Below are 27,729 nucleotides of genomic sequence, written 5' to 3'. Positions count from 1 at the left end.
TGTCAAGACCTGTTACTCCGAAAAGTAACAGGGTTGACGGTAACAGGTTTGACAATTTAAAGCTAATTTGCTTATTTGTTTATTATTGTCTTGCCCATGTGTCTTCCATTATGACATTTTAATGGAGTAAAACTCAGAATTAATTGATGAATGTTGTGTAATAAGAAATAAAGTGTTATTTATTATACCAGCACCCATCTCTGTCCTTTAATTAGGATATATAGCAGAATTTCTGTATTGGCCTCTATATATTAATTTAATTGTTTGCTTGTCCAACAATATATTTGTAAACTGTTAGCAGTGTGGGGAAAGTGCACTGAAGGTCACATAAGTGTACATGAGATCTGAAAACAAACTTCTACTCTTATCCTCATCTACAGAGAAATGGTCAGCTACTGACCTTTAACTCTGTGTAGACAAATAGTGGGCCAAGACAACTGATAATACATCCAGTGGTACATACACCCACTCAAACTGAGTGGGAGAGATACTGTAAGCTGCTGTTTGCATTTGTAAGTTCTCTGTCTACTGCCTACATAATACGACTAAACATGGTTACTGAAAGTCACCTAAAATCTGTTGTGTAAAATTAAATATGCAAGACACTTCCTGCTACCTGAGATTATATGCTATGTGTAAACAGATGTTTAGTGTCATAGGTTTCCCAGAACGTTCAGAGACGGTCACGATGTGGAGTTCTTTTAAGGTTTGGGGAACATTATTTGGTGGACCTTCAGGGAACATTCTGGGAATGTTTAGGGGACTATTACTATAGGACGTTCTGATAACTTCCCAAATGTCCTCTTTGTAACGTTCTCGCACGACCATAAAATAACCAATAAATACAAATAAATAGAACGTCCCCTAAACTCATATCGGGAATGTTAAAGTCCAACAGAGGACCATGTGGGAACATTCTGTTAATGTCCCAAATGTTCTCTTTGTAACGTTCCTTTCTGACCTTAAAATAACCAAAATGGAACGTCCCCCTAAAGTCATATAAGGATCCTTAAACTGCAGCACTTTCATTACCAAAAGAGGACTTTTAAGGAACGTCCCGAATGTTCTGTAAAGGTTCTGAATTTTCGTCACATTTAGAGAACTTTTAGGGAACATTGCGCAAGGTCCTCAGAACGTTGCCTTCTACGTGGAATGTTAGCAAAAATTCTAAAAACATATTTTTAGCTGAGATGAAGTCAGTGTATTATTCGCCTGTATATTTTATATACAACCTGCATTCATTATTTGTTCCTTATGCATGTGTCTTGTGTCTTTATGTTCTCTTCAATTCTCTTTAATGATCAACATTTAAAAAAATGTTAGAAACATTTAGCAAATATTAATAACATCATAAAGACGTTAAGAATGTTATTCTAAGAATATTTTCTTTCAATGTTATGAGAATGTTCAAGTAAAAATAACATTGTAAGGACGTTCCATGAACGTTGAACTCAGAACGTATTATGATGACATTATGAAAACATTCAGTAAATAATAATAACATTAAGATGTTTTCTTTCAACATTTTGAGAACATCAGTCAAGTACAAATAACTTCATAAGGACGTTCCAACAATCTAGTTCTAAGAATGTTTCCTCTCAATGTTACAAGAATGTATTTTAACTATGAAAACATTATAAGACTGTTCCTGAAACATTATTTCAGGAATGTTTTTTTCTAACTTTTAATTAACTTTTGTTAGTGAAAGTTATGGAAATGTTCCCTGTTAGCTGGGCTGGGACTCTAAATATATATATATATATAAAAAATAGATTTTCTAATTAACTTGGTAATGTCTTCCTGATTGGCAATTTTTCTTGTTTTTTCTCTTGCTGTTTATACAGCCCAGTGCTCTCACAGAAACAAGTGTTATATTTCAGGAAACCTAATTCAGTGGTATCTGTGTATATATGTCAGATAATAGGGATATTTTGAGTGTTAATCTATAAATGGATCTTTAAGAGCATTGACTAACATTATTTAATTATATAATGCTTAATCATTAAGATCATGCATGTTCCTTCAAGACATGTGAAAAAAAAAATGTTTTATATATCCTTTTAAACAGATTTCTGCAGTACCTTCACTCACTTCCAGAGGTTCCTAGTTGAATACATGGATCTTAAACGCATTCTTGTAAATGCATCCTCTCTTTGCAGCATTACAACATATTGAAAATCATTCTCGTGTCAGTAGCTGTGTCCCAAATGACATACTATACACTATGCACACATACTATGCAATATGTACTGAACCATCTAGTGTATGAGGTTTAAAAGGCTGTTTTGTCATCTATTATTGGAGTCTGATATCCTTTCCCCTTTGGATACGCAAGGAAAGCTGTGATAGTTGAGTGCAAAAAATATTTAATCTGACACTAAAATATTGCCATAGTATGTAAGCAACTACAAATCAAGAACAAAAATACAGTAAGCTCACCAAAGTGTTTTCAGGTTGTTTGGGTTTAATAAAACAAAGACTAATTTGCCCAGGAAAAGATATAAACACTGAATAAAAACATTTAGTCAGCATTCAAACATATCTATCCAAGCTGCAGAACTGAAGCACGACACTTCATTCACAGTGAGATGAATACTCAGTCTCCACCAGATCACCTGAGGAAAATATTGATACCAAGATATTAGCTTAATGCCAACTGATACTTTTGAATCACATAATAAAAACAATGAAAAATGGCACATAAAATCTTACTTGTTTGGTAGTAATCATACACTTTAATCACAGCTGGCTTGCGATTCTTCACTGGAAGAATCTGTTTTAATTGTAACTGGTGATTGACTGCAATATTTTTTGGAACCTGCAGGAGGATAAACAGTGAATAATAAAATGTATATGAATTACTGCATCTTATCATATGAATGTTGCTGTTCTCCCACCTCTTTCAAATACACGATGACATGATCATCTTTAGAATCGACCCGTTCCACAAGTGATTCGCTTGAAGTGCTTTGAGGTTTAAGCTGTGGAAAAAGTGATTTTTTTAGAAATAAATGTATGATTTGTCACATGCCCAACAGGAGAGCTATTCTCTGTAAGCTATCATGCTGTTCATCAAGACATGAGCAGGACAATATCGGCCATAGCTGCACCATCTTACAGTAGATTCACAGCGACAGTACAGTAAATCTAATAATGAATCACTTCACATAGTCAAACGCACCATTGATGTTTCAGCTGTGAATCCTGACAAGAGTTTAATATCCACAATGACCATGTTAGTTCTTGCCTGTGGACCATCATATCTGGAAAAAAATTAATAAAAAAATTAATAACAACCATCAGAACACCATCAGAACAAAAGCAATAACCAAAATCATGTCTTATAGCATAAAGTTATTGTTCTTACTTCACAGTGAAGTTTAACAATAGGTACTGTCCAGAGGATTTCTTGCAATCTCCTTCAATCTTAGCTTCAATGCTCAATGTTTTAGCTCCAGTAGGAGTGGGAATGTTGTAGAACTGAGCCATCTGAGAGATTCAACACAAACAAAAATAAATTAATAAACCGTTTCAAAGCAGAATAACCATAAAATGCCAAGAGAGAAAGTGAGTGTGAGTAAATGAAGCTGAACACTACAGACCTGCACAGACACACAGGTCGAGCCCTTCACTTCAATGCTGTATTTGGCTGGAACGTTCTGCAGCTGCTTCTCCTGGTACAGTAACTTGTTGTCCTGATTGACCTCAAAGTGGTGAGAGTCTCCTGCTGACTGTACAGTCACTGTGCTGGAGCCATCAGAGCTGAACACTTTGGTGGCGTACAAAGACAGAGCCTGAAGAGCCACGACTGTGTCCTGGGAAATAAATGAGTTCAGTAATGTCACTTTTACTCATTCACACCAGCACATTCAACAATAGTGTGTTTTATTAGAGTAGTTTGAGTAACCTGTGTGGAGGAGAATCCTCCATAGGCATTCTGCTGCTTCACAAGCCAGCTGACAATCCTGTTAGCATAGCCCAGATCAGCTGAAGTGACTGAATCTGCAGTGAGAACAGCTAGCAGCACATATGAGCTGATCTCCACTGCCAGAGAATCAGAGTCATCAGCAGATGCAGACTGAGACCAGTGGAGAAGAGACCCTTAATGACAAAAGACACATGAGTAACTCAATGAGCATGACAATAAACAATAGTACTGTCATAAATGATGACAGAAAGTCATCAGAAACAAACCTCTTACCGTCTGAAATAGCAACATCCTCCAGTTTCTTGAAAAGCTGCTGTCGAGTGTCCGTGTCTCTAGCCAGACTGAAAGTGTAGGTGAGCAGAGCAGTGGTGTAAATGTTTTTGACATCCTCAATGACGGACCTCAAGCATGACAAACCTTTACTGACGACAGGATCCTGCGACAAAAACAGAGAAACAGACGCTGTGAGTGTCATTTTTCTATGAGTTTATATTGTGTTTCCTGTAGATGAACTTACAGTGACTGGAGTTTCCAGCTCAAGCAATGATGCAGTAATGTAGGCAGTCATGGTCACATTATCATTCACTCCACCCTGGAATATATGAGAAACAGAAATAAAGACAAATATTCAATTTATTCTCAGACCTGATGTCTACTGGTCACAGCAAACTTTAAGAAACAAACAAAATACCTTCATTCTGTTGTTGAACAGTCTTCCCTGTTGGATAAAACAGCCGTCTGAATCCCGTCTGTTTATTAACCAGTTCTTTGCACTCTGAATAATTTGTGGATCAATAAATATGTATTTCTGTGCTCTGCCAAAAGACCTCAGGACAAAAGCAGTCAACCTGGTGGTGTGGTAATATACACAATGGCATTAGCTGTAGCAGTACTTTAACTCCAGTGCAGAGGTGGGAAGTCCAGGGGTCAGAGAGTAAAAGTCCTGCCATATTTTAGTGATGATTGACCATTATTGAAGACACCTGATGATAACAAGCAGAATCAACAAAGGAGAAAATCACTATTTTTAAGTTACCATCATCGAGGTCAAGGTTTGTTTTAGTTGAGCTTTTGACCCTTGACCTTTTTTTTTTTTTTTAAATCAGATTTTGTTTGGGCAGTTTTAATTGTGTTAAAACCAACCAGACAAGCATAGTTAAAAGATGATCAGGTGGTGTTGGTTATGTTTTCACATAATCATTATTTGATCTGAATCACTGAACTCATTTAGAGCCCAATCTTAGTTAGATTTACATTATTGATAGTGATGGCTGATTTCAAAACACTGCTTCATGAAGCTTCAAAGCTTCATGAATCTTTTGTTTCGAATCAGTGATTCGGAGCGTGTATCAAACTGCCAAAGTCACATGATTTTAGTAAATGAGGCTTCATTACGTCATCACTGTTTTGAAACATTTCAAAACAGTTTGAAATTTCAATGGTTCACAGGTAGAGGGCGATGATAAAGTGAACCCATGAATCATGCAGATTCACTGAGAACTACTGAACAAGTGTCTAGGGCTTTACCCTATGGTTTTACCTGATCTCCGATCAGTTTTATACATTTGTAGATGTTTTAATTATACATTAGAATAATTAAAATTAATAATGGTAGTTGTTAATCTCTTATTGGGCTGTTTAGCTTGAGCCATGGAACAGAGAAACAAGCCTTTAAAATTGATAAAAGAACACATATACAGACACTCTATATTTAATCTTATTAGATGATTAGTTAATTCCATTTAATTGATTTTACTTTAAATAAAAATTTTGCAATACATTTGTTAAAGGGTATTTTTAATGAATGTTTGGCCTGAGTTTTGTTGCATTTGCACTGTTCTGACCACTAGGGGTCACCGTGGAGACGGGTGTCAGATTGTTTCAAAGCCTCGAATCATTATGGCACATTTGATTCAACTGCTTCAGTGTTTCATGAAGCCTCGATCTGCCCATCACTAATTATTGATTACAGCAGCACTGTGATTCTACAGCAGAAGATCAACTTTTACAATACAAAACTTTTTTTTTTAAAGTTCTGATATAAAAAAAAAAAAGATTAATTTAACCACACAGACATCAAGAATAAGTCTGTGAATCTCAACAATGATGAGAATAATAAAGCATGTCGCAATGCATTCTGGGTGCCACCAATCAAAATTCATTCATGCCTCCCATCATGCATTGCTGCATGAATAAATTATGAGCTGAATTGTCTTAATAATTTTCTTTATTCTCACTATTTAAATTTTGCTGTTTTTCTGTGACTTTTTAGTAGCTTGCTTTCTAATGTTCAGAGTTGATCTGTTTATCAGAATATGTTGCTTATCACCGTTGTTGAGATTCATACATGATTCTTGATGTCTGTGTGTGCCTAAAGTAAATGTTGATTTTGTGATAAGGGCAACTTTCCAAAAAATATTTTGTATTGAAAAAGTTGATCTTCTGCTGTAGAATCACAGTGCTGCTGTAATTAATCACGTAACTCTAACTAAGATTGGGCTCTAAATGAGTTTAGTGATTCAGATCAACTAATGATTATGTGAAAACACAACCATCACCACCTGATCATCTTTTAACTTTGCTTGTCTGGTTGGTTTTAATGCAATTAAAACTACCCAAACAAGATCTAATATTAAAAAGTCAAGGGTCAAGAGCTCAACTAAAACAAACCCTGACCTCAATGATGGTAACCTAAAAATAGTGATTTTCTCCTTTGGTGATTCTGCTTGTTATCATCAGGTGTCTTCAATAATGGTCAATCATCACTCAATTAAACACTTATTTATCTCATTAATGCTTCAGTGGGTGGAATAAAAATATCGCAGGACTTTTACTCTCTGACCCCTGGACTTCCCACCTCTGCTCCAGTGTTTATATTAACTGAATTAAAAAAAAAAAGAATGCAGAAAACAGACTAATATTTTTTAATATTCTCTTATAGATACAGGATCTAATATTTTGCACAATCTGCCTGGGTTATTTTTGTAAAGTAACATTTAATATTTTCTTTGATAAAGTTTTACCAAGTATTCTCTTCTCCGTAACCAAATGTGCTGTATGCTCCACTGTTATGCCTATAATTCAGTTGTCTCTGGTATCCTGTTGAGTTTGACAATGATTAAGATGATCAAATGTGTCTGAGTAACTACTAAACGTCTCAGTATTTTATTTATGTCTCTCACCGCTCTTCAGGAAGCCGGTGGCTCTCTCTCGGATGGCTGAGGTGAGCTGCTCCGTGTTCTCCAGATACTGCAGAATGTAAATATTGGGAGAAAGAACAGCCATGTTTTGTTCCCCACAGCCGTACGGCATCCGTAATAATCCGTGAAGATTCCTCAGTGCCCGACCCAATATGTCTCCTATAAACCATACACAAGTTAAAATATATTTTATAATCCAAACCCAATCTCCTAATTTCTGCTTGTATTTGTAAATGTTACCAATGACTGAAACAGTGGATCTGGCTGATCCCTCTATCACATCTTTAGGAAGAGTCAGAGCCACTTCCTCTGAGAGACTGTCACCTATGAACCAGAGAGACAGAAACACACATCAGTGATCAGCTGAGTAACACTATGATGTTAAATATAGTCTGTGGACAAACCCTTTGGACACAGTAACCAGCTGTGAGTCTCTGTGTTTTCAGTTCCTTCAGCCTGCAGCATAAAACAATCACATCAACTCATCATACTGATATGAGCAGCATTAGGATCATGGGTAAATGATGTCTAGAAGACGTTTGACGTGCGCTGACCTGTACAAGCAGACTTCGTGTGACCGTGTCAATGCGCCCTCTCTCTGGGACGCTCACAATCTCATTGTCACACACAGTCTGGGACGCCTCTGCCTCTGCACTGACTGTAATATTCAAGACTCCTACAACACAAGACATGTACGTGAAGATACAACAGACACAAACACTGAGAAACAATGATTCAGACTGGAAACCTCACCAAGAACAGAAGGAGTGAGGATCCATTTAAAGGTTTTTCTTCCATTAGCACATAGACAGGATGAATACTGATCATCAGAGGAGGCTTTGAGAGTGTAGTCTGAGGAAGGAGCTGGAGTCACTTTAACCTGTCAATCAACCACACATGATTAGTGGCATATTTGATATGATTTGATCAGACTGAGTGTGAAATCTCACCATGATGCACTTGGACAGATAGTTGAAGACAGTGGCCTTCAGCTCAAAGATCTCCCCACGGATGATGGAGTAAGGCAGAGAGAGCTCCAGGAAGAAGGGCTGGAAAACTGTCAGCTGAGCAGGAGGAGCCAGACCCAGACCTTCAGAGGACAGACAGAAGGCCTCCGTCTCCCATGAGGTGATGGTGTCAGGAACCGTGACAGGAACCTGAACTGATCCAGAGTCCCTGTGGAGGAATTACAACAATATGTATATTTGATTCTGACTCAGGCATTTTTTCTGTAATAAATAACAACATTCAGCACAGAGATGAAAAGAAAAAAACTGTTTTCCGAATCTGCAAAGCAAACAAGGTATTTTCTTTTTTTTTGTGAGTGTGAGGGGAGATGATTTATTAAAGATAAGTATATGTATATAAGATAATATAAGTATATAAGATAAATATGATGTTAAATGAATTAATTATGCTTCACATACCCCACTTCAGCAAGGTCCCAGATCCATGTTTCTGGAAAGACGGTCCGAATCGTCACTGCTGGAGAATCTGTGTCTTCTGCACCTGAATTAGCCCCTCCTGAAATCCTCATTCTCATTGGACCACGAGTACGATACCCCACTGAATAAAAAGTGATATTTTGTAGTTTTTAGTGATATATATGTGAACAGTACATCAAAATAACCAATTCTATATATAAATATAAATGAACAGCAAATGGAAGGCAAATCATCATTTTAATACACATTTTATTTTCATATGCAGATTTTTTTTAGTGCTGTCAGAGATTTCTAGTTTCAATTTAGTTTTTATTTTAGTTTTTGTATTATATGTCTGTCATGATCCCTGCCTGTGTTCCCTGTGTCTCCACTTGCCCTGTCCAAATACCCACACTTGCAGTCTTGGCCACTTGAGAGCAACAGGAAGTAAGTGCGCAAGACTGTCCCATGTCTTAAAAATGCCCAAGTGCAGTGCCCTTAATGCACTCTAAACCCACACTATCTTAAACAGCGCTTCAGAGGGGTATTCAAGGCTAAGCGTAAACTCACATGCCCCGAAAGCATGAGACGTGAAGTAATATTAAGTTAAATTAATTATATATTACATATAATTTGGAAGTAAAATATAAAGTGTTGCACATTTATGCAAAGATGAGTAGGCTATGTGTATTTTGTACATAATTTGCAACTGCTTTTTATCACAATTTTAAAATTGTGTTTTCTGTTAGTTACATAGTGACCACTGAACAGACATTTAGAAGTGTATTTTAAAATGCAAAGTATTGAAAATAATAATTTAAAAAGCTGTAAACGCTTGCATTTTTTGCAAGACTATAAGTGTATCCCATCAGGTAATCAAAAGTTCTACACTTGAACACTGGAGCCAAATACAGGAAATACATCATGTAAGTAATTAAGTGGTCAAGTGGAAAGACTGCATGTGTGGGTATTTGGACAGGACATTTGTTGTTTGTTCACCTGATGTTTCCCTGCTGCTGTTACCCTTGTTTGTTACCATGGACACTCATTGGACCACGCCCCCTGGTTAGCTTGTTACCTCATTACCTTGTTAAGCTCATCAGCCTTGTTCACCCTGCCTATATAAGCCTGGTTCTCTCAGTCATTCCCAGTGAAGTATTGTTTAGTGTAACAGCTGCAAGTCTGAGCATTCTTCCTGTCATCTGTATCTTGTTTCTTGATCTCAGCCTGTTCTTGGATTTTCCTGTTTTGCCTGTGTGTTTCTGCTTTGTTGTTTGTTTGGACTGCCTTTCTGTGCTTTTGACCTGTTGCCTGTACGTTGGATTACGATTGTGGTTTTTCCTTCAATAAAACTGCATTTGGATCCTCGAGTCTCAGAGCAGTTACGTTACAGCTGCCAAAGTTAATGCATCACTTTCATTTTACACAAGTTAAGTTTTTACCAATAATAACACTGATTCAAATTTAACTAATAACCCCTCAAAAAAACCTTATTTTCGTACTACATCACTATAATTGAGGAATTGTATTGAACATTTTATTTTTTTTAAAATATGTTTCATTACAAGCACCTACATATTTAAACATTACAGCTTGGATTGTAATAACAGTACATGTACCATGGAATCGGTGACGGTGATACGTCAAGCCTCTGTATGACAGACACCGAGGGACTCGCACAACCAAATTTGTTGCCATCTTCAATCCCACTCTCTGTCAAATGGAAAAGATAAACAACAAAAGTCATGAAAATTCAAATTACTTTTAATTGTCAGTATAATCAAGTGGGCTTTTTTATGCATTTACTTGTGCATGTGCAGTATACTCTCCCAGTCATTATCTACTGCACTGCCACACATATAATCCACCTGTTACCTTTAAGGATTCGTAGGCGTTATCTGTCGGCACAGCTCGACGGGATCTCACATGCAGACACTCCTGCTCATCTTCAACACTATAAGGATAATCTGACCCCGATTTCACTGGCAGCAGGTTGAAGATCTGTGGCATGTTCACACACTATCAGTATGATTTCTAAATAATTCAACACTAAATAATCCATGTATTTTGTAAAACTTTAAATCAAAATTGGGATGTCATTTTAAACAGTGATGGATCATAGCAGTAATAACGAAAGTCTGTTATCACTTGATTCACACTGTAGATTCCCACTATGAAGACACATTTAATCAATACTAAATCTTAAAGCATCTACACACCTTGTCAGTATCCAGGCGTTCTCCTGACTTCAGGATCAGGACGCTCTGATCTACAGCACTGAGGCCGCACAGTGAACCAGGCTGAGCTGAGAGCTGGAGAGTGTTTTTCTCACCAGGAACTGCTTTAGCAGGAGAAAACTGCAGAGACACCTGTGACATACAGTCAATAGAGTTTATTTTAGAATTGAGTCAGTAATACAGTTTAAAGAGGCTCATTTCTAAAGCTACAATACATACCTTGTTTTTGAAACACTTTTCAGTGTTGAAATTTTTGCTACTAGCAACAACATTTTCACTGGGCAGAACACAGTACACCAGAATCTGCACTACTGGAGCCAGATCTGCACTAATAGACAGTTTGAATGACATTGTGTCACTTGCTACTCCATTAGAAGATTTCACTTCAACCTTCTCATATCCATGATGAACGATCACTCCTCTGGACAAGACCTGAAACAGACAGATGACACTCTGATAACAAACTGACTAGTGCTGCCAATGAACACTGTTAAACAAAAACATCTCTGTAATAATGTACATACTGCACATGTTCTCACCATATAGACAATGTCTGTTTTGAAGTCTTCAATTGTCTCTCCAACAAAATAATACTTGATGGTGGCTGTAAACTCAGAGTCACACTTTAATGGTTGCTCAGTATCCTCTATAATCAGTTCACTTAGTGTTGGATTGTATGGAGCGGCAGGCTGGAGAAGCTGAACTATTTTTCTATCCGCAGAAATGTAAGGCTTGTTGCGGCTATAACGGACCTCTGGATAGGCACTTGCCTGGATAACAAAGAATCAAAAATAACTCATGCAATTGAACTCTTCAGGGAACACGAAAGTGAACTAATTGAATACAAACTCTCTTACAATCAGATTAATATCACTTTTAGGATGACTGGAAGTATTAAAAGAGAAGCTGGCCAGTCCATCGCTGTCTGTAGTGAGATTTAGGAGCAGTTTTGGGGACCAAGTGGGACCCTCCATAAGATAAACCTCTTTGTTTTGAATCGGTGCGCCTTTGAAATTTGAGAGTTCGATCTGTTGAAAAAATGATAATTTTGGAAAGAATAAAATAAGAAATAATTCTGTACATATCAATGGTGTTAAACAGAGACAAACTGATTTTAGACTCACTTTTCCTTCTATAACTGATCCATGTTCATATGTTTTGGGCAGGTCAGTAAATATGACTTTACCAATTTCATAAGTGAGAGATACAGATTCAGATTTGGTCATGGTGATCTCTGTAAATAGTAAAAACACCAAAATAAATATTTATTCAAATAAAAGTAGAACGTCAAAAATGAGAAATTCTAGAAACGTATGTAACGTGGATCAGATCAAATCCAACAGCTCACCTGTTCCTTCTTCTGTAACCATTGCCTCAACATCAAGAGAATTCTGAAACCTGTCGTTTAGTGTGGCGTTCAGAAAGACTGATGTATCTAAGGTATGGACGGCACAGCCTGTCTTTTTTATCTAATTATAATGAATGAACACAAACATAGAATATTAACTAAAGAGTGGTTTAACTGGATAAATGGAGGAAAGATAAAGTGCCATTACTTGTACTGTGTTTCAACTCACACACCTCAATGGTTTCCTCAAAAAACACTTGACTGGTGTGATGGCTTTGGTAGGGCAAGTTTTTACGACACACTTTCACCCATGATTTACCAGGTACAGGCTGTCCGTAAGTGTATCTGTGAAAAAGGTACAAGCAAATGATCTACAGCCCAGGGTTCAATTCAGCAACTATATTAGGATGAGGGTTACAGTAATTAACTGACCCCAGAGTTAAAAAAGAAGAAGAAGAAGAAGAAGAAGAAGAAGAAGCAAAACAATTAAATCAAAGTAACTTAATTGTGCCAAGAATGAAAGAGCACACTGCTCTCTTAGTGCAGGAAATAAAATAAAGCACTCACTTTCCGCAAACCTCAATTATCAGTTCCTCTTCTTCAATGCTGACTTTTTTTGGGCTTTTTACAGTAACTTCAAACTTAGGCAAAACTAGAAGTCAGAAATTAGAATTATTAGTAGTCAAATTAGATTTTAATATACAAACATATAATTTAAATTCTTCCCATGCAACACTGGAATCGTTTGTTTTTATGACTTACCATATTTTTTCACCTCAAAATCATGTGAGATCATCCTGTCACTAATAAAAGCCTTCAGTTTGTACATGCCTTGACGGGCCTCTGGGTTTAATTCATAAGAACGCTGCAAAATCCACCTTGTTGAAGAAACATTTGTCCATTGACCAATCCGGTTACCTTGACTGTCCTGTTTAAAACCAAAGACACAGTTCAGATATTTAGTTACAGTCAGCTACACATATCCTGACTGTCAATGAAGAAATGTTTAATTAGTCTTCTGAAAATACAATGATTGCAAATATAACAGAATTTCTTTAGTGTTAATAAGATTTAAAAGGTGTGTTTGTTGTGACTGTACAGAAGGTTTTGTGTTCTTACCTCAAGAATCACTGTACTATACTGTAAAAGAGCAAATAGTAATAGTAAATGATTAAAATCCACGTTTATTTATTAAATGTCTATTTAACAATGCAAGGAAACAAGAGCGATAAAGTTGCAAGATAAACACATCAGACCTGCTGATCAAGGGGTGCAAAGTTTGTATCCATGGTAACAACTCTGAAGTTCACTGTAAAATATAAATGTGTATTAAAAAAAATATTCACTTTTGACATCTTCAGCTCTTATGTAAGGGACAACACTTACAGTCAGTATTTCATTCCTGTAAATGACCGCACTGTGTGTGAACGTAACCGTATGAAGGATCAAATACAGAGTTGACGACTGTATTCTGCTGTCACAAGGTCAGGAGCATTGGAGAAAGTTGTGGGACCCACTGAATATTTTGCCAAGTTAGGGGCATTATCAGAACACTGCAGGTGGTTGTAAGAATAAAATTATTATCATGAAAATAAGTGAAGATGCCATGGGGAGGCTCCCATCCTCTGGGAAGGAGCCAGGAGTCCTTTGAAGATGTTACATCTAGTCTGGGTTGACCAGCGTATAGCAGACTGCCACAATTAAAAAGATGGGTAAGAAAATAAAGATATGATTGTTTGGAACAGATGTGGTGAACTTTTAAGTTGCTGAGTGTAGTGAACAGCACATTCCAGGGCCCAGTTTATGGTCGGGCCCCTCTCTGTCCGTAACAGCGGACAAAATGTTTGCTACATTTTGATTGGATCTTGGTGGACTAACACAAAAAAACTGTCCAACGGCATCAGATAAAGTTGTAAGGACAACATCCAGACACCTCTTAGAGGGCAAGAAGAAGACCTCTTGTACCAAGCCTGAGAAGGACAGGACTTCTCATTGGTCCACATGGAGTTTCTACCCTACACCCATCTAGAGACTACTTACTAAGGTTGGCCACAGACCCGCCATAAAAATTCCTTGGGACCTTAGCAGCAATGGGTGACACAAAGAGAGATCACAAAGATCCATTCAAAACTATGTTTGAAAACCTTAGAACTGATGCAACTACACATCCATTTCATACTTATTCACAGAAATAAGTACTCTCAGTGACAGCTATTTGTAGTGCAACATCTGTCGCAAATTCAGCTGTTAATGTACAATTGAATGACAGTCCACTCTTTTCCCATCATGTTTAGTCTCTATTTGTTTATAATATTGCCAAAGGTATTCTGGTGGTGGTTTGGAAAGTGAGAAATGCATTGGTAAACTTTAAAGACACTGTAAAGATTTCCAACTTTGTGCTTTATGCAAATGAGTTCCACAGGGGAAAGAAGGGTGGGTCACACTTTGTGTGTCCCCTCTGATGCCAGCAGCCAATCACAGCACTTGAATGGACAAGCGCCAAAATGCAATCTCCTCCTCATCGGAAAGGGATAAAGGTACCCTTTCAACAGACACTCCTTGTTCTGAGTCTGCCCTTCAAAGGGGGAAAACATTAACAGATACATTGTTCTGAGTCCCGGCTTGCGAAGCTGAGACAACAGATACATTGTTCTGAGTCTGTCCTGCACGGGGATAGACATTAACAGATACACCGTTCTGAGCCTCTGGTCCATCCAGAGAGACAACGACAGATCCCATGATCTGAGTCTACAGCTTGTGAGGCAGCAACAGAGACGACCACGCTCTAAGCCTCCCGCTTGTGAGGAAAGAGACATCAACAAACACTACGTTCAGAGTTTCCGTCCAGCGAGACAGTAACGACATCTGCAACAAGGTTAAGCTCAGGAGAGCAAACCTTCACTCCAAGGTACCTTCGTCTGTGTGTTCCAGATTGTTAAGGACCTTCTGCACCTACGCCAGGGCCTCATCTGCGTGTTCAAGATTTTAGGACCCTTTGGTGCTCCAGGAGATCAGCATCCCACAGAGCTTCATGTTCAAGACTGTTGAAACAGTTTCTGGCTCCCCGCACAACCAGTGGAAGACGTCACCGTCATCGGATTCAACCACGTGGAACGTAAATATCACTTAACCAAACCTCTTTCCAGAGACCTTGGCATTGTTGTATATTATCAGTATATAATTTCCTAATTCCCATTAGATGTAATATAGCTGATGTTAGTTAATAACAAATAATCTTTCGTTTATTTGTTTGGTGCATAATAAGGTTCTCCACCTTATTATTTTCAGAGAAACAGTTTATCTTTCCATAAGATAACCTAACTCTTCCATAGCCACACCCAACTTAATCACTTGTATTCTATGTATCTTATGCACTTTATTCCTTTATCATTCATGGTATTCATTTAGTAGTTGTGTTAGTTATTTTTGTTTATCTTTTTGTTAATAAAATGTATTTTATAACACTTGTGTCTTCCTTGTGCTGATAATACAGAAGAGGCTCTACAAGTTAGCAATATCACCAATCTTTCAGATAAATCAGCTGACCACTTTACATTAATTCTAAATGAATGAAAGCCCCTGTTGGGAGTGTTCTCATACTGCCAAGGTAAAAGACCTTGACTGGTGCCCTGAACTAGGAAAAGGGGGGAAGTGGTCATCTGATGTACTCATAATCACACCTTAAGAGACGTGTGATCCAAAAATCACAACGTCAGCGGTGACGTGAGTACCAATCCCTATTTTACTTCACCTCCTTGGATGGAAAAAGTAAAAATCACTACATGAGCATTGCAAAATAACAGATAAAAAAGGTATAAAAATGGCTCTCTGGCCAGAGACACATTCAGATGTCCTACAGGCGTCTCGGCTTTGTTGCTTTGTTCAATAAAGTCTAATTTTGACTTCTGGAACTGTTCCTCTTGAACTTCATTTGCAAGGAAGAGATTACTTTTCTTCACAATACTGTCCAGGAACTGAGTTAGACACCCCTGATCTGTAGTATCTCTAGATTTCATATAAAATAAAGTCATACGGATACTGATATCATGAGATTTACTTCATCAGTTATTTGTAATTATATATAGCTCAAACACACACTAGATAACCATTCTTGAGTTTCCAAAGCTATCTTTTCTTCTGCTCCTCTTTTCCATTTACAAGTTTGTAAATCCATTGAATTGTTTACTTCATACCCTTTTATACCGTCAGCTCATTGCATGATCATAATGTGCTTTACTTGATGTATATGTGTTATATCAGCTGTGATCAGGGTTTAGATGTCAGTGACACCAGCATTATTTGCTGAGGTTTAGCCTTTGAAACATTCACAGCTCACCTGTCTGTCCTGGAAGATAGATGGGTTTATCAGTCTGGATAAAGGTCAGAGGATGGTAAGGCTTGAACATGACTTTTGTCTCTTCAGTCATCTTGAAAGTCTCTCCCTGAAGTTCGACCTTCATTTTCTGCACTGATTCTGCTTCGACCAGAGGAGCCTGATGAGAAATAATATGTATTCACAACCTGCCTTCACAAATACTAGATGCATTATGGCGAAACTAACATAATTGATTGTATAGTCATTATATTGTGCAGATTTTGATGGCAGACCTTGAAGTTAAAGCAGCGATGAAACTCTTCCTCAGCTTTCTCCTGCAGCAGTAAAGTGCTCTGGTCACCATGAACCAGATGAATATTCATGACAAGGCTTTCATTGGGATTGAGAAAACTTGCACAGAGTTTGGCCTCAGAGCCCGACTCGATCACTGCAGGAAATGTCACCATGAAAGATCTGTCCAGAGACAATGATCATACAATATTGCCAGACCAATTAGATAAAAAAAGAAACATAAAAAAAAAAAAAAATTAAACTGGGAGTGAAAATCAATACTGTTAATTTGATTTTGATCAATTATATACCTTGAGAAGTGAGAATACAAGAGCAACTTGATTTATAGCTTTTTATGTTTATTCAGAACAATATTGCCCTTAAAAATATTATACATGCCTTAAGTTGTCATTCAAACAGCAAATGTCTACTGTGCGACACAGATCAGTTAAATACAGGAGAAATAATCAAGACTTACACAATGACTAATGGTATACTAATAATTTATCACATTTGGAAAGCAAAACTCTGCCTTCCTCAGCAGAAATTGTTAAAAACTTACGGTCTTGATGTTTGTCCATTAACACAGATCAGGAGGAAAGAGAGCAGAAGGAGATCTTTCCAACAGCAGCTGAAATTCAGAGCCATGATGAGGAGCGATCATCCAGGTCATGAGATGAACTGGACCGTCTCTTTTAAAGGGACTCTCATGCTAAAGGAGGTCCTTCAAAACATTTGTATTGATCCTCTGATTAATGATTCAACCGTGTGGGCAATACAGTTCAAAAACCTGTGCTAATACGCAGTTTGTTGTTTTGTCCAAAAATTCATTTGTGATGAGTTCAAGTGGGCTCAGTTCAAGTAAAGACATACAAAAGCTTTACTCTTGCACACATTAGAATAAACATTCAGTTCATTATGAATGTTCCTGACCACATAATTCAGAGTTGAACTTAAAGGTTGCATATTGGAATATTCAAGCATTTAAATATTCTAAATAGTAATTTTATTTGCAATCAAATGAGAAGTTATGTTCAATTCTTTGTAGTCAATAACATGCAAGAAATCAGCTTCTTTAAAGTACATATAAGTGTACATGAGATCTTCTGAAAACAAACTCCTACTCTTATCCTCATCTACAGAGAAATGGTCAGCTACTAACCTTTAACTGTATAGACAAATAGTGGGCCAAGACAACTGATAATTAACATCCAGTGCATTTGTAATTTCTCTGCCTACTGCCTGCACAATATGGCTAAACATGGCTATTGAAAGTCACCTAAAATCTGTTGTGTAAAATTAAAGGTGCCCTAGAATTGAAAATTGAATTTACCTCAGCATAGTTAAATAACTAGAGTTCTGTACATGGAAATACAGTCTCAAACACCATTGTTTCCTCCTTCTTATGTAAAATTGATTTGTGCAAAAGACCTCTGAAGAACAGGCGAATCTCAACATAACACAGACTGTGACACAACAGTCGGGATCATTAATATGTACGCCCCCAACTTTTGCATATGCCAGCCCATCTTTTGCATAAGCCAGTATTAACGTCTGGAGCTACACAGCTGAGTCATCAGACGTTATGCAGGTAAGCAAGCAAGGACAACAGCAAAAAATGGCAGATGGAGCAATAATAACTGACATGATCCATGATATCATATTTTTAGTGATATTTGTAAACTGTCTTTCTAAATGTTTCGTTAGCATGTTGCTAATGTACTGTTAAATGTGGTTAAAGTTACCATCGTTTCTTACTGTATTCACGGAGATCAGAGTCATGTCATTATTTTCCTTTTTTAAAACACTTGCAGTCTGTATAATTCATAAACACAACTTCATTCTTTATAAATCTCTCCAACAGTGTGCAATGTTAGCTTTAGCCCCGTTAACCACAGAGCATAGCCTCAAACTCATTCAGAATCAAATGTAAACATCCAAATAAATACCATATTTATGTGATTAGACATGCTGCATGACGAACACTTTGTAAAGATCAATTTTGAGGGTTATATTAGCTGTGTGAACTTTGTTTATGCAATGTATTATAGAGTCGCGAGCTTGGGGGCAGGGAGCGCGAGCATTTAAAGGGGAAGCACGCTGAATCAGTGCATATTTAATGATGCCCCAAAATAGGCAGTTAAAAAAATGAATTAAAAAAAATCTATGGGGTATTTTGAGCTGAAACTTCACAGACACATTCAGGGGACACCTTAGACTTATATTACATCTTGTGAAAAAGCATTCTAGGGCACCTTTAAATATGCTGCTTCCTGAGATTATATGCTATAATTACTTCATGTGTAAACAGATGTTCAGTGCAAAGCTATATATGTATTTATATTTCAAGCCTTAAATATTGCTGAACATTAATTATTATAGCATAATTTGTTATGTCATTATCTTTCATTTCCTGAATATTATCTTTATCTCTGGAAAAAAAATAAAAAATAAAATAGTCTGGCTTCCATACTCATTGCACTCATCTTTCTGAGCAATCATTCCTGTATTGGTTTAGTGATTTTGAACCTTGTTCTGTTTATCTCCACTGTGAATCTTAGATTAGTATTTTGGATCTCTCTTCTGGTTTTGACCCTGTTTTTGGTGTATTCTGGCATTAAAGAATGCTTTAAATCAGGGATTTTAAATCTTTTCAGACACATAGACCTCTCACCCACACATACTCTCAAGCAACTAACAAAAATATGTTCTTAGAATCTTTTGCCAACATTCTGTTATGAAAACGTTATTTCTGAATGTTTTTTAAATGTTGAAAACGTCCATTCTATCATTTTGGAAATGTTAAGCGTTATTTTTGAATGTTTTCTGAACGTTCGGAACACCCTGAACGGATGGCCAGTCCATCACCGGGCTCACAGACAGACACTTGAGTATCGCTAACTTACCTCTGCTGAATGTCTTTGAACTGTGTTGGAAACTGGAGTACCTGGAGGAAACCCTGCTAACTCCTGGCTCAGCAGGGACTCAGGACCGGGGACCTTCTGGCTGTGAGGTGATAGTGCTGCTACATATTGAGTGTGTGCTCCAATTAATTTCTTACAGCCACATGTATGGATTTCAAAGTAACTGAATTTTTAAGTACCAAAAGTGTGTCACGACACATGTTTACAGAGTGTTTACATTTTTCCGGTTATAGCAGTTCTGTCTACCTCTAATGTGATCCATGAATAAGAGGGGAGTGCCTCTCAACTACTACGCTCGTTTAGTGGTGTATAAAAGTGTCCAGTGTTGTTATGTGCTTGAGTCTTTGCCTCAGGTAGCGAGTCACCTACCTACTTTTCTGCGGTGCGGTCTGTTTGTGGGTTCATCATACAGGGTTTAATGGGTTTATTTTTTTGTTAAAGGGTGGACTGAGGAGCTTTGTGGGATGCCATCATCTGTTTTTACAGTTTAACAGTTTATGTGCCATGTGAGTTACAGGTTTTGATTTTGAGCATATACCGTTATATGCTCGTATGATCGTTAGCGGCCTGGCTGGTTAACTTTGTTTTTGTTAATCTTTTTGCATTGTTTGATGTGAGGTTGTTTCTGTATATGTTTTTTTTTTTTTTTTTTTTTTGTAATACTGCTGGCTACTGTTTCCGAACTGACAACCGATTGGTTATTTTGGTGACCGGACGCGGCCCCTTGACTAGTTTGGTAGGATTGACCTGGCGAACTTGCGGTTGAAACTGTGCGTGTTTTACTGTGTTTTTAAAACAGTTTTTGTTTTTCCCCTTCAGATTTGGGGCGGTCCGCTGTATATGACCAGCGTCTCTCATTGCTGGAGACTGTCCTCGCTGCAGCCTGTAGCACGATGACGTAGCTGGATCAGATCCAACGACGTTGTTACGCGCATGCGCGGTGGTGTGTTTTGGTGACGTCATAGACGCATGCGTAGTAGAGAGGTGGTAAACGATCGCACGTGCTTTGCTTTGGTCTTCCAAGAAGAGTCTACAGAAAAACGCTGGACCAATTAACAGTGATTGTATATCGGTAGGTAATTAATCTGTGTAATTTTCATTTAATGTTTTGTTGTTTCAACATGTATAGTCTTGTGTAGTGTTATGTATCCAAAGCGGTGTAAACGTGTTTAGCTGACATGACTTGAATAATGCTCACAGCGATTCTCATTTTAATTTTATACTTCAGTACATAACTATGTGGATAGACTGCAGGGCTAGTGTAAATTTACCCTGATTTTCCTCGGCTAATAAATACTTACTATTGCATTGTTCTAGAATAGATGAATGTCTTTAAAAAGGGCAGTTGTCCAGTAATTTCAAGGTGCACACGGTGCTGTAGCCAGTACCACTGCCCTTTTTGTGAGATGTACAAAACCACATCACAACTATCCATTGATAACCATGTAGAGAATCATCTAAAATTGGCAGTACATCATGATGGTGAGTATAATTTCACCTTTACTAATTTTATTTTGATTTATAAAATTTGATCAGAGTAATGCATGTCATATGTGTGTAACTTTTCCCCCCAGATTTTGTGATTGTTAAGTGCAATTCACACTGTAGAGAAAATGCACATTTCCACTGCTGTTACTGTCCTGCTACAGTAATAAGAAAAGTGCAGTTAATTACTCATCTTAAAAAATGTAAACAAAAGTTGGCTATTCCTGGCCAGGAAGCTCAATCTCCACTCCTGCATAGCCCAGCAGCCACTGCTCCACTTTCTACTATTTCAGTACAGACTTCTCATGTCATTACACAGGCGCCTCCCCTGTCTTGCCCCATGGCTATCCAAACATCTTCATCTCCAGTTACCTCAGTGTTTCAGTCTCCAGCAATGAGACAGTCTTGGACAGGTCCCTTATGTCAATCTTTGCAACCTGTGACAACGTGCCCTCTTTCTGAAGCTCCATTTCCTCTTTCTGCATCCACCCAAGTACTTCCATCTCCGACTACTTCCTCTGTCCTGGTTCCACCAGAGCAACCAACAGTAAAGCGTCCTCAACTAAAGAAGAACAGAATCAGATGTGATCATTGTGATATGGAATTGAATAAAAAGAACTTGCGAGTTCACATTAGAAGAAGGCACACCACAGTTAAAGAGGCCATCACATTAGAAAGACATTTACTTTGTCAGGTCATTGACAGTAAGCATGGAATTTTTGCAGTGGCAAAATCTTTCAGTGCACCATCAATACCCATCCATGTTCAAAAAAGGATCTGGGGTGTGAATGATAAAGTTATGTGTGAACTAGACCACTGTAATGCTAGTGCTGATTTTGCACAAAGGAGTGGCCTGAAACCATTTGAGTGCTGCCATCTTATGTCTTTAGCTTTCTGTCCCAAAGATGATGGCAGTTCTGTTAATCTCAAAGAGGAAACCCTAAACGAGATGGTGAAAGAAAAATGGTTTGGAGAAAGTAGGAAAGATGCATGCATCGAAAGGCAATGCATGGCAAACAAAGAAGATGTGCCACTTTCTGTAGCGATCACATTTGCTGGGCCCTCAACAAAAAAATATATATCAGTGTATGAGCCAAAAATGTCTTATTACTGCAGACTTGGAAGAGTGACTGTTGTATATGACAGTAAGAAGATCACGTGGGCCTGTCCATGTAATAAAATCAAACAGTCGTGTATTCACAAAGCAATAGCTAAATGGCATTTGTTTCAAAGTCAGAGAGCTCTCTTCCAGAAGGTGAAGACCACCGAAAGGATTGATTCCATGCAGATTCCTCAGCAGCAGTCTGAGAGTGTGGATGACTGTAGTGATCATCAGTACCCACCTAATGATGATGGAATGGAGAGGATGGTGCGCTATTTGATGAAAAATAAATCTCTGCCTGTGGACCTTCCTCAAAATTTGGTTAGTGGTCTACAACATGGAAGTGAATTTAGACACCAACTAATTCCTGAAGAAACATTCTGCTCCGAATGTGAGGGTAATCATGTTCTAAGTGACCCAATTATTATAACCTCACGAGCAAAGATTCTGACCTTTACTGGGGTAGTTGAAGGTAAATATTGTTAAATAAAACATTCAAATTGTTTAAAGAGTGTACTGTTATTTTGTATTTAACTTTTCTGCTCTCTGTTAAGGAATTTCAACTTACTACAAAGTATGTAGCAACTGCAGCATGATGTACAGGTACCAGGAATTCACTGATGGTATCCATAACTTCAATGACCATCTTCTGCTCTCTCTTCACTTGTGTGTAATTCTCCGCAATGCTCTTCAGGTAATATGTGTAGCTATTGATGTTGATATTGTTTTGTGTAGTAAGTATTATGTCATGTAACATAGTCTTTTTTCTTTATACTCTGTGAATATGCCTAGAATCACACTGCTGTTAGCAGAGTAATGAGCATACTTGAAGCTACTGCTAAAGCAAAATTCCCCAGCAAAGACACAGTGCTCCATGCTTACCTCCACTTTGAAGCCTTGAGCAGCCATGTTTATTCTTACACCTGCATCAATTGTGGTTATTACCCCAAAGTGGTGATTATGGATCTCCACAAGAAAGGTGTCTTCAGTATTCCTTGTAAGTATGTGTTGTGTACATTGTATTACAAATGCTTTCTAAAAACAGCATGTTCCTGATTTGTGAATTTGTGTTTTGCAGTCAGTGAAATAGCCACACCACCATCAGATTTCAAGGGTGATACAAACATTGTCTCTTTTTGGGAATCCGTAACGATGGAGATGATTGGCCGGGGATTTCTTTCAAGTAAGTTATTTAATGTGTAATATTATTTAGGTCTGTGTAACTAAAGAAACAATTTACACACTGTATTTCTCTTAAGGTGGCAGGAAAAATCCCTTTGTAGTTTGCCCAAGTTATGATTGTTGGGCTCCTTGGATTGGCCCTAATACCCGAAAGTCAGACATTGTTCTAAACACTGAGCATGCAAAACTGCAAAAAACTAAGTCCTGTGATGTTCCAGATCTTGACGTCACAGAGGAAAGGTTAGGTGATGAGCTCTTTAATCTTAAGGTAAGAACACATGCACAACATCTAATTATGTTTTGCAACAATTTTGGTTATAACCAAAGCCTGTCATATGTTTAGGTTGATGCAGTGAGGAAGCTGTGCAAAGAATGTGGATTGGACACAAAGGGATCAAGGATGGATCTTGTGTTACGTTTGCGAACAGAGATGCAAAACCGTTCTGCGTACGACAAAATCTTCCAGCAGATTTGGGGTGCTTCTGGTAAATTGCCTAACTCTCATCACTTAAATGTCTATATAATAATAATAATAATAATAATAATAATAATAATAATAATAATACATTTAATAATGCATAAATATGTAGCTTTGATTGAAGAACAAATGTCACAGGAGTTTATAAATGTATCCCGATGGACACTTTAATTTTCAGCAAAGCATTAATTGGAAGATGCAACATGGGTTAATTATTTTTTTATAATTTAGTTTATTACAAAAAATAAACTAAATTATAAAAAAAAAACTAAGTTAATAGTTGAAGTGTTATTTTTATTTTTTATTTATTTATTTATTTATTTTGTAATGTAATGATTTTAAATATATTTTTTACATTATACTTTCTTTAAATTGTGCTTTGTACATTTCTCTTAGGTGGCTGGGCAGTCATTACATGTCCATGTGGAATAGTGTATTCCATCAAATTCAACATAAGAGCAGAATCTCCCAGAGACTTTGCGGACTTGCTGCTGAGTTGGAAGCACTTTCCTAATGTTGTAATATACGACTTTGCTAGAGGACTTGCAGCACACGTAAATCTTCGTGAAGCAGATTCTCTACCTTTCAGTCCCCATGAAGGAAGACTTGCTGAACCAACTACAGCAAATATCCAGCTAGCAAAGGAAGGCAAGCTCAAAGTTAATCTACCATGGTTGAAAAATAAGAAGGAGAATGAGGATACCAACTGCCATCCTTTGACAGGATCATCAGAGCATTATGCTTTGTATGACAGATTCCATGAATTCAACACCAAAGACCCAAGAGATGCTCTTAGAAGAATCCAAGTAGTCCCAGAACTTTGTGGATGGGTAAATACTCAAACCGCAGAGCAACTTTTTGCTGCAATGCGCAAAAACAATTATTTCCTGAACATGCTCACGCCATCAGGACACACATTTTTGATGCGCAACATCATTCACCATTATAACACAGCACAGAATAAGAACATGGAGGACAGCCTAAGAAAAGTTGTATCACCAAGTGATCAGTTAACCTTCAATGGTTATGGTCAGATAGTACTTGGTAAGTTTTTATTTATTTTTTTTAAATCTTACAATGACCATTCATTTTTTCATGTATTGTAAAAATCACTTTTTCTTGTACTGTATGTGAAGGTACAACTCCACAGTCCCTAAATGATAGTGAGAGACACACCTGTGATATTACACAAATAGACCAAGTACACTGTAAGTAATGTCATTATAAACACTGCACTTGCAAAATCTCACTTCACTTAATAAATACAGTTTTATCTCTTTTCAGACCCCAGCCAAGGTTCAGTGATTGACATGACAGCCCTACAAAATGTGCAGCCAAACAGGGCATGCTGGATGCATCCACAAAGCAGTGACCAAATAAAGATGGTATGTTGAATTGTTTTGCATTTTTATGCAAAGTGTATAATCATACTTACACTTGTTTTTGTTTTTATAGATAAAAAATGCTTTAAATGAAAAGGAATCACAACAACAATTTTTGGCTCAAGTAGGAGCAACAATTCTGGTCAGATCAGATTTTATTACCTTGGGACATCCAAATGATGTTGAAGGGACTGTGAGTATTATCACACGCAATATCATGCTTTTGTTTTGCGATAAGTGAATATTAAATTTGGTTTCTCTCAAATTATTACAGATTTTGAATGCCTGCCTTTCAATGGTCAGAGATATTGCTGACTTAAAGGTAAAGATTTTATATATATCTTCTGTATAGAACTGTTTTTTTTTTGTTTTTTTTTTTTGATTGAGAAAGTGTGCACAAGTGATCCTTTATTAACTGTAATTTTAAATGGTATCTAACAGAACATAAAGGTCCATTGTTTTAGCTCGTATGTGACAGTGACATGGTTGCCACCATTGTGTGCAGACCCTTCAGCTAACTTACCTGTAAGTATGACTGAAATGTTTAATAGAAGTTAACTAGGGTCATTTTAGGTGGCTTTTAAAAATGTTTGTTGTCTGTATTAGGACCATATAGCAGAATGTGACTTCATCTTACTTCCTTCCTGGGCATCAAACCATTGGATGATATGTGTAAGTCTATTGTGTTTAAATTATCAGTTCTCCTTAATGCAAGTAACACTGAGATATTTTGACATAACTAACAGTTGTGTCTTCCAAGAATCATTTAATAGAACCAGTTTTACAGATCATGAAACCAAAAAGCAGAGAGATGTATTTGCTTGATTCACTGCACGGCACTGACTTCACCGATTGTCGTTACATTGATCCCTACAGGTTTTTTCAGAAAAAATATTAAGAGTTCAAAAGAAGTTCAGGATTATGGTAGTTCTGTTTTGTGCCATACATCCTTTTGCATGCATTTTGTTTTTTGTTTTATGGCTCATTTTTCATTGATGCTTAAACTATTTAAATCTACCTTATCACTGGAATTATATTTTATATACAAAGAAAGTTTTTAAACAATGATAAATGAGCCAAGGATTTGTTTGGGGTTGTTCCACCCATTTTTTTGTTTATTAGTATTTAATTATTATTTTTATTCCATTTTTGTTTTTGTTGTTGTTGTTGTTGTTGTTTAAATGCTTTGTAGAATACTTGCACAGCAACTACATCCTGGGCTGTGGAAAGAGTATGGACGTGATGATCTCAATGTAAGCAGTTTTCTTGTTCTCACTAAATTCCATTTTAGATATTCAACCCCATTGTTTTTGATTGTATTTTTGAGTAATTATAATATGTTTATTTCAATTTAACTCAACAGGGTGCTCCAAGGCAGAATTGTTCAAATAACTGTGGAGTGTTTGTGTTGATGGTAGGAAGAATTGTTTAACAATAAGAAATATTTATTTTCCTTGATAGCTTTGTCAGATTGCTGTCTTTCATTGTTAATTTATTTTTTAGTTTATGAGAAAAATCAATATCCAACAAACTTAACATATTTATACAATCAAACAAAACCATTTAATTAAAGTTCATTACTATTGTTTATGTCTGTTTTGATGTAACTTACTATTAATGTTACACAGTACGCACTCTATGTTGTAATGGGAGGCATCTTTGATTTTGCTGAGGTGAGCTATCAAAACTAATAATTTGGGAAAAAGTTTATTCTCAAAGGGTGATTGTGATTTACATTAAGCATATTTTCCAGTCTGACATGGCTGCAGTAAGGAGATGGTGGTGCTTGCTCCTGCTAACAAATTATCCTGTGAAGTAAGCCTATTTACAAGTACTTCCAATAAATAAAACATATTTATTAGTAGTAGTAGGTGATGGAGGAGTAGAAGTAGCAGTTTTTTATCCTCTCTTTAATAATGTTAATTTGCACAGTATTTGGTGTTTTATGGTGATTTTATTTTTTTTCTCCTCTGTGGACTACTTTTATAGGGAAACTAGTTCACTTTTTTTTTTGTTTTTATATGTAATTTAAGATCAGATGCTGAAAGAAAGCTACTCAGAAAAAGGCGCAAAGAAATGAAAACAGGTATACCTTTAAAATAGGTTTGTAACAACTAATCTGACAACTGATGATAAAATGTTCAAGTTCCTTTTTCCATAAATATTTCATGATTGACGTATTGGTGTGATCTTTCTTTCTTTCTTTCTTTCTTTCTTTCTTTTTTGGAGAATTGGAAATGGAAGCAGAGGCTGATTACATAAGTAAGGTGGGAGTTTTCCCTATTCCAAATGTTATTTTTAACATTTTAAATGTATGCTATTATTTGACTAGTATTTTTTTATAGAAGAATTTTAACCAATTAGTTTTTTTCAGCAGATGCCACCTGAGATCCTGAGACATATCCTCATGAATGTGGTCAAAGAAGATGGAGA

The 27,729-nt window shown here is 36.9% G+C and overlaps 2 protein-coding genes across 14 annotated transcripts; one reads left to right on the top strand and one right to left on the bottom strand.

The window, feature by feature from the left end:
- Positions 1 to 2,444: 2,444 nt before the first annotated feature.
- Positions 2,445 to 19,768, bottom strand: LOC125249197 (alpha-2-macroglobulin-like). 2 transcript variants are annotated; one of them, XM_048161429.1, is made up of 35 exons: positions 19,650 to 19,768; positions 17,306 to 17,467; positions 16,746 to 16,926; positions 16,474 to 16,630; positions 13,394 to 13,446; positions 13,257 to 13,277; positions 12,900 to 13,065; positions 12,705 to 12,789; positions 12,371 to 12,482; positions 12,138 to 12,258; positions 11,914 to 12,023; positions 11,647 to 11,817; positions 11,329 to 11,559; positions 11,009 to 11,221; positions 10,772 to 10,921; positions 10,428 to 10,553; positions 10,172 to 10,265; positions 8,556 to 8,694; positions 8,079 to 8,304; positions 7,882 to 8,008; positions 7,683 to 7,804; positions 7,533 to 7,584; positions 7,369 to 7,452; positions 7,111 to 7,287; positions 6,952 to 7,027; positions 4,620 to 4,776; positions 4,446 to 4,520; positions 4,202 to 4,364; positions 3,908 to 4,101; positions 3,603 to 3,815; positions 3,368 to 3,489; positions 3,182 to 3,263; positions 2,898 to 2,981; positions 2,713 to 2,818; positions 2,445 to 2,615 (listed from the first exon to the last, which is right to left on the bottom strand). In XM_048161429.1, the coding sequence occupies exons 2-35, from the start codon at positions 17,389 to 17,391 to the stop codon at positions 2,575 to 2,577; spliced, it is 4,317 nt and encodes a 1,438-aa protein (XP_048017386.1). In that variant the 5' UTR covers positions 17,392 to 17,467; positions 19,650 to 19,768; the 3' UTR covers positions 2,445 to 2,574. The 2 variants fall into 2 exon arrangements, with proteins under 2 accessions (XP_048017386.1, XP_048017387.1); XM_048161430.1 differs by lacking the exons at positions 16,474 to 16,630; positions 16,746 to 16,926; positions 17,306 to 17,467; positions 19,650 to 19,768 and adding an exon at positions 13,524 to 13,701.
- LOC125249206 (HMG domain-containing protein 3-like) lies at positions 19,620 to 27,729 on the top strand. Of its 12 annotated transcripts, none has more exons than XM_048161444.1 (22): positions 20,502 to 20,739; positions 20,985 to 21,149; positions 21,242 to 22,726; positions 22,809 to 22,948; positions 23,047 to 23,251; positions 23,333 to 23,437; positions 23,514 to 23,704; positions 23,780 to 23,921; positions 24,311 to 24,958; positions 25,051 to 25,122; positions 25,199 to 25,299; positions 25,370 to 25,489; positions 25,571 to 25,618; positions 25,738 to 25,821; positions 25,903 to 25,968; positions 26,489 to 26,549; positions 26,660 to 26,710; positions 26,925 to 26,969; positions 27,050 to 27,111; positions 27,330 to 27,382; positions 27,526 to 27,558; positions 27,674 to 27,729. In XM_048161444.1, the coding sequence occupies exons 2-16, from the start codon at positions 20,990 to 20,992 to the stop codon at positions 26,537 to 26,539; spliced, it is 3,618 nt and encodes a 1,205-aa protein (XP_048017401.1). In that variant the 5' UTR covers positions 20,502 to 20,739; positions 20,985 to 20,989; the 3' UTR covers positions 26,540 to 26,549; positions 26,660 to 26,710; positions 26,925 to 26,969; positions 27,050 to 27,111; positions 27,330 to 27,382; positions 27,526 to 27,558; positions 27,674 to 27,729. The 12 variants fall into 12 exon arrangements, with proteins under 12 accessions (XP_048017396.1, XP_048017399.1, XP_048017401.1 ...); XM_048161445.1 differs by having other exon boundaries at positions 27,671 to 27,726; XM_048161447.1 differs by lacking the exon at positions 27,050 to 27,111 and having other exon boundaries at positions 27,526 to 27,563; positions 27,674 to 27,690.

Source organism: Megalobrama amblycephala, linkage group LG16 (genome assembly GCF_018812025.1).
Source record: "Megalobrama amblycephala isolate DHTTF-2021 linkage group LG16, ASM1881202v1, whole genome shotgun sequence".
NCBI lineage: Eukaryota > Metazoa > Chordata > Actinopteri > Cypriniformes > Xenocyprididae > Megalobrama > Megalobrama amblycephala.
The sequence above is the reverse complement of the archived record's forward strand: the minus strand, read 5'-3'. Positions and strand labels throughout refer to the sequence as shown.

Coding starts and splice junctions, on each gene's coding strand:
- LOC125249206 (XM_048161439.1), top strand. CDS start 20,990: ATGAATGTCTTTAAAAAGGGCAGTTGTCCAGTAATTTCAAGGTGCACA. Junction 25,619..25,737: donor GAGATATTGCTGACTTAAAG/GTAAAGATTTTA, acceptor GGTATCTAACAG/AACATAAAGGTCCATTGTTT. Junction 25,822..25,902: donor ACCCTTCAGCTAACTTACCT/GTAAGTATGACT, acceptor TGTCTGTATTAG/GACCATATAGCAGAATGTGA.
- LOC125249197 (XM_048161429.1), bottom strand. CDS start 17,391: ATGGCTCTGAATTTCAGCTGCTGTTGGAAAGATCTCCTTCTGCTCTCT. Junction 11,818..11,913: donor GATCAGTTATAGAAGGAAAA/GTGAGTCTAAAA, acceptor TTTTTTCAACAG/ATCGAACTCTCAAATTTCAA. Junction 7,585..7,682: donor CACGAAGTCTGCTTGTACAG/GTCAGCGCACGT, acceptor TTTATGCTGCAG/GCTGAAGGAACTGAAAACAC.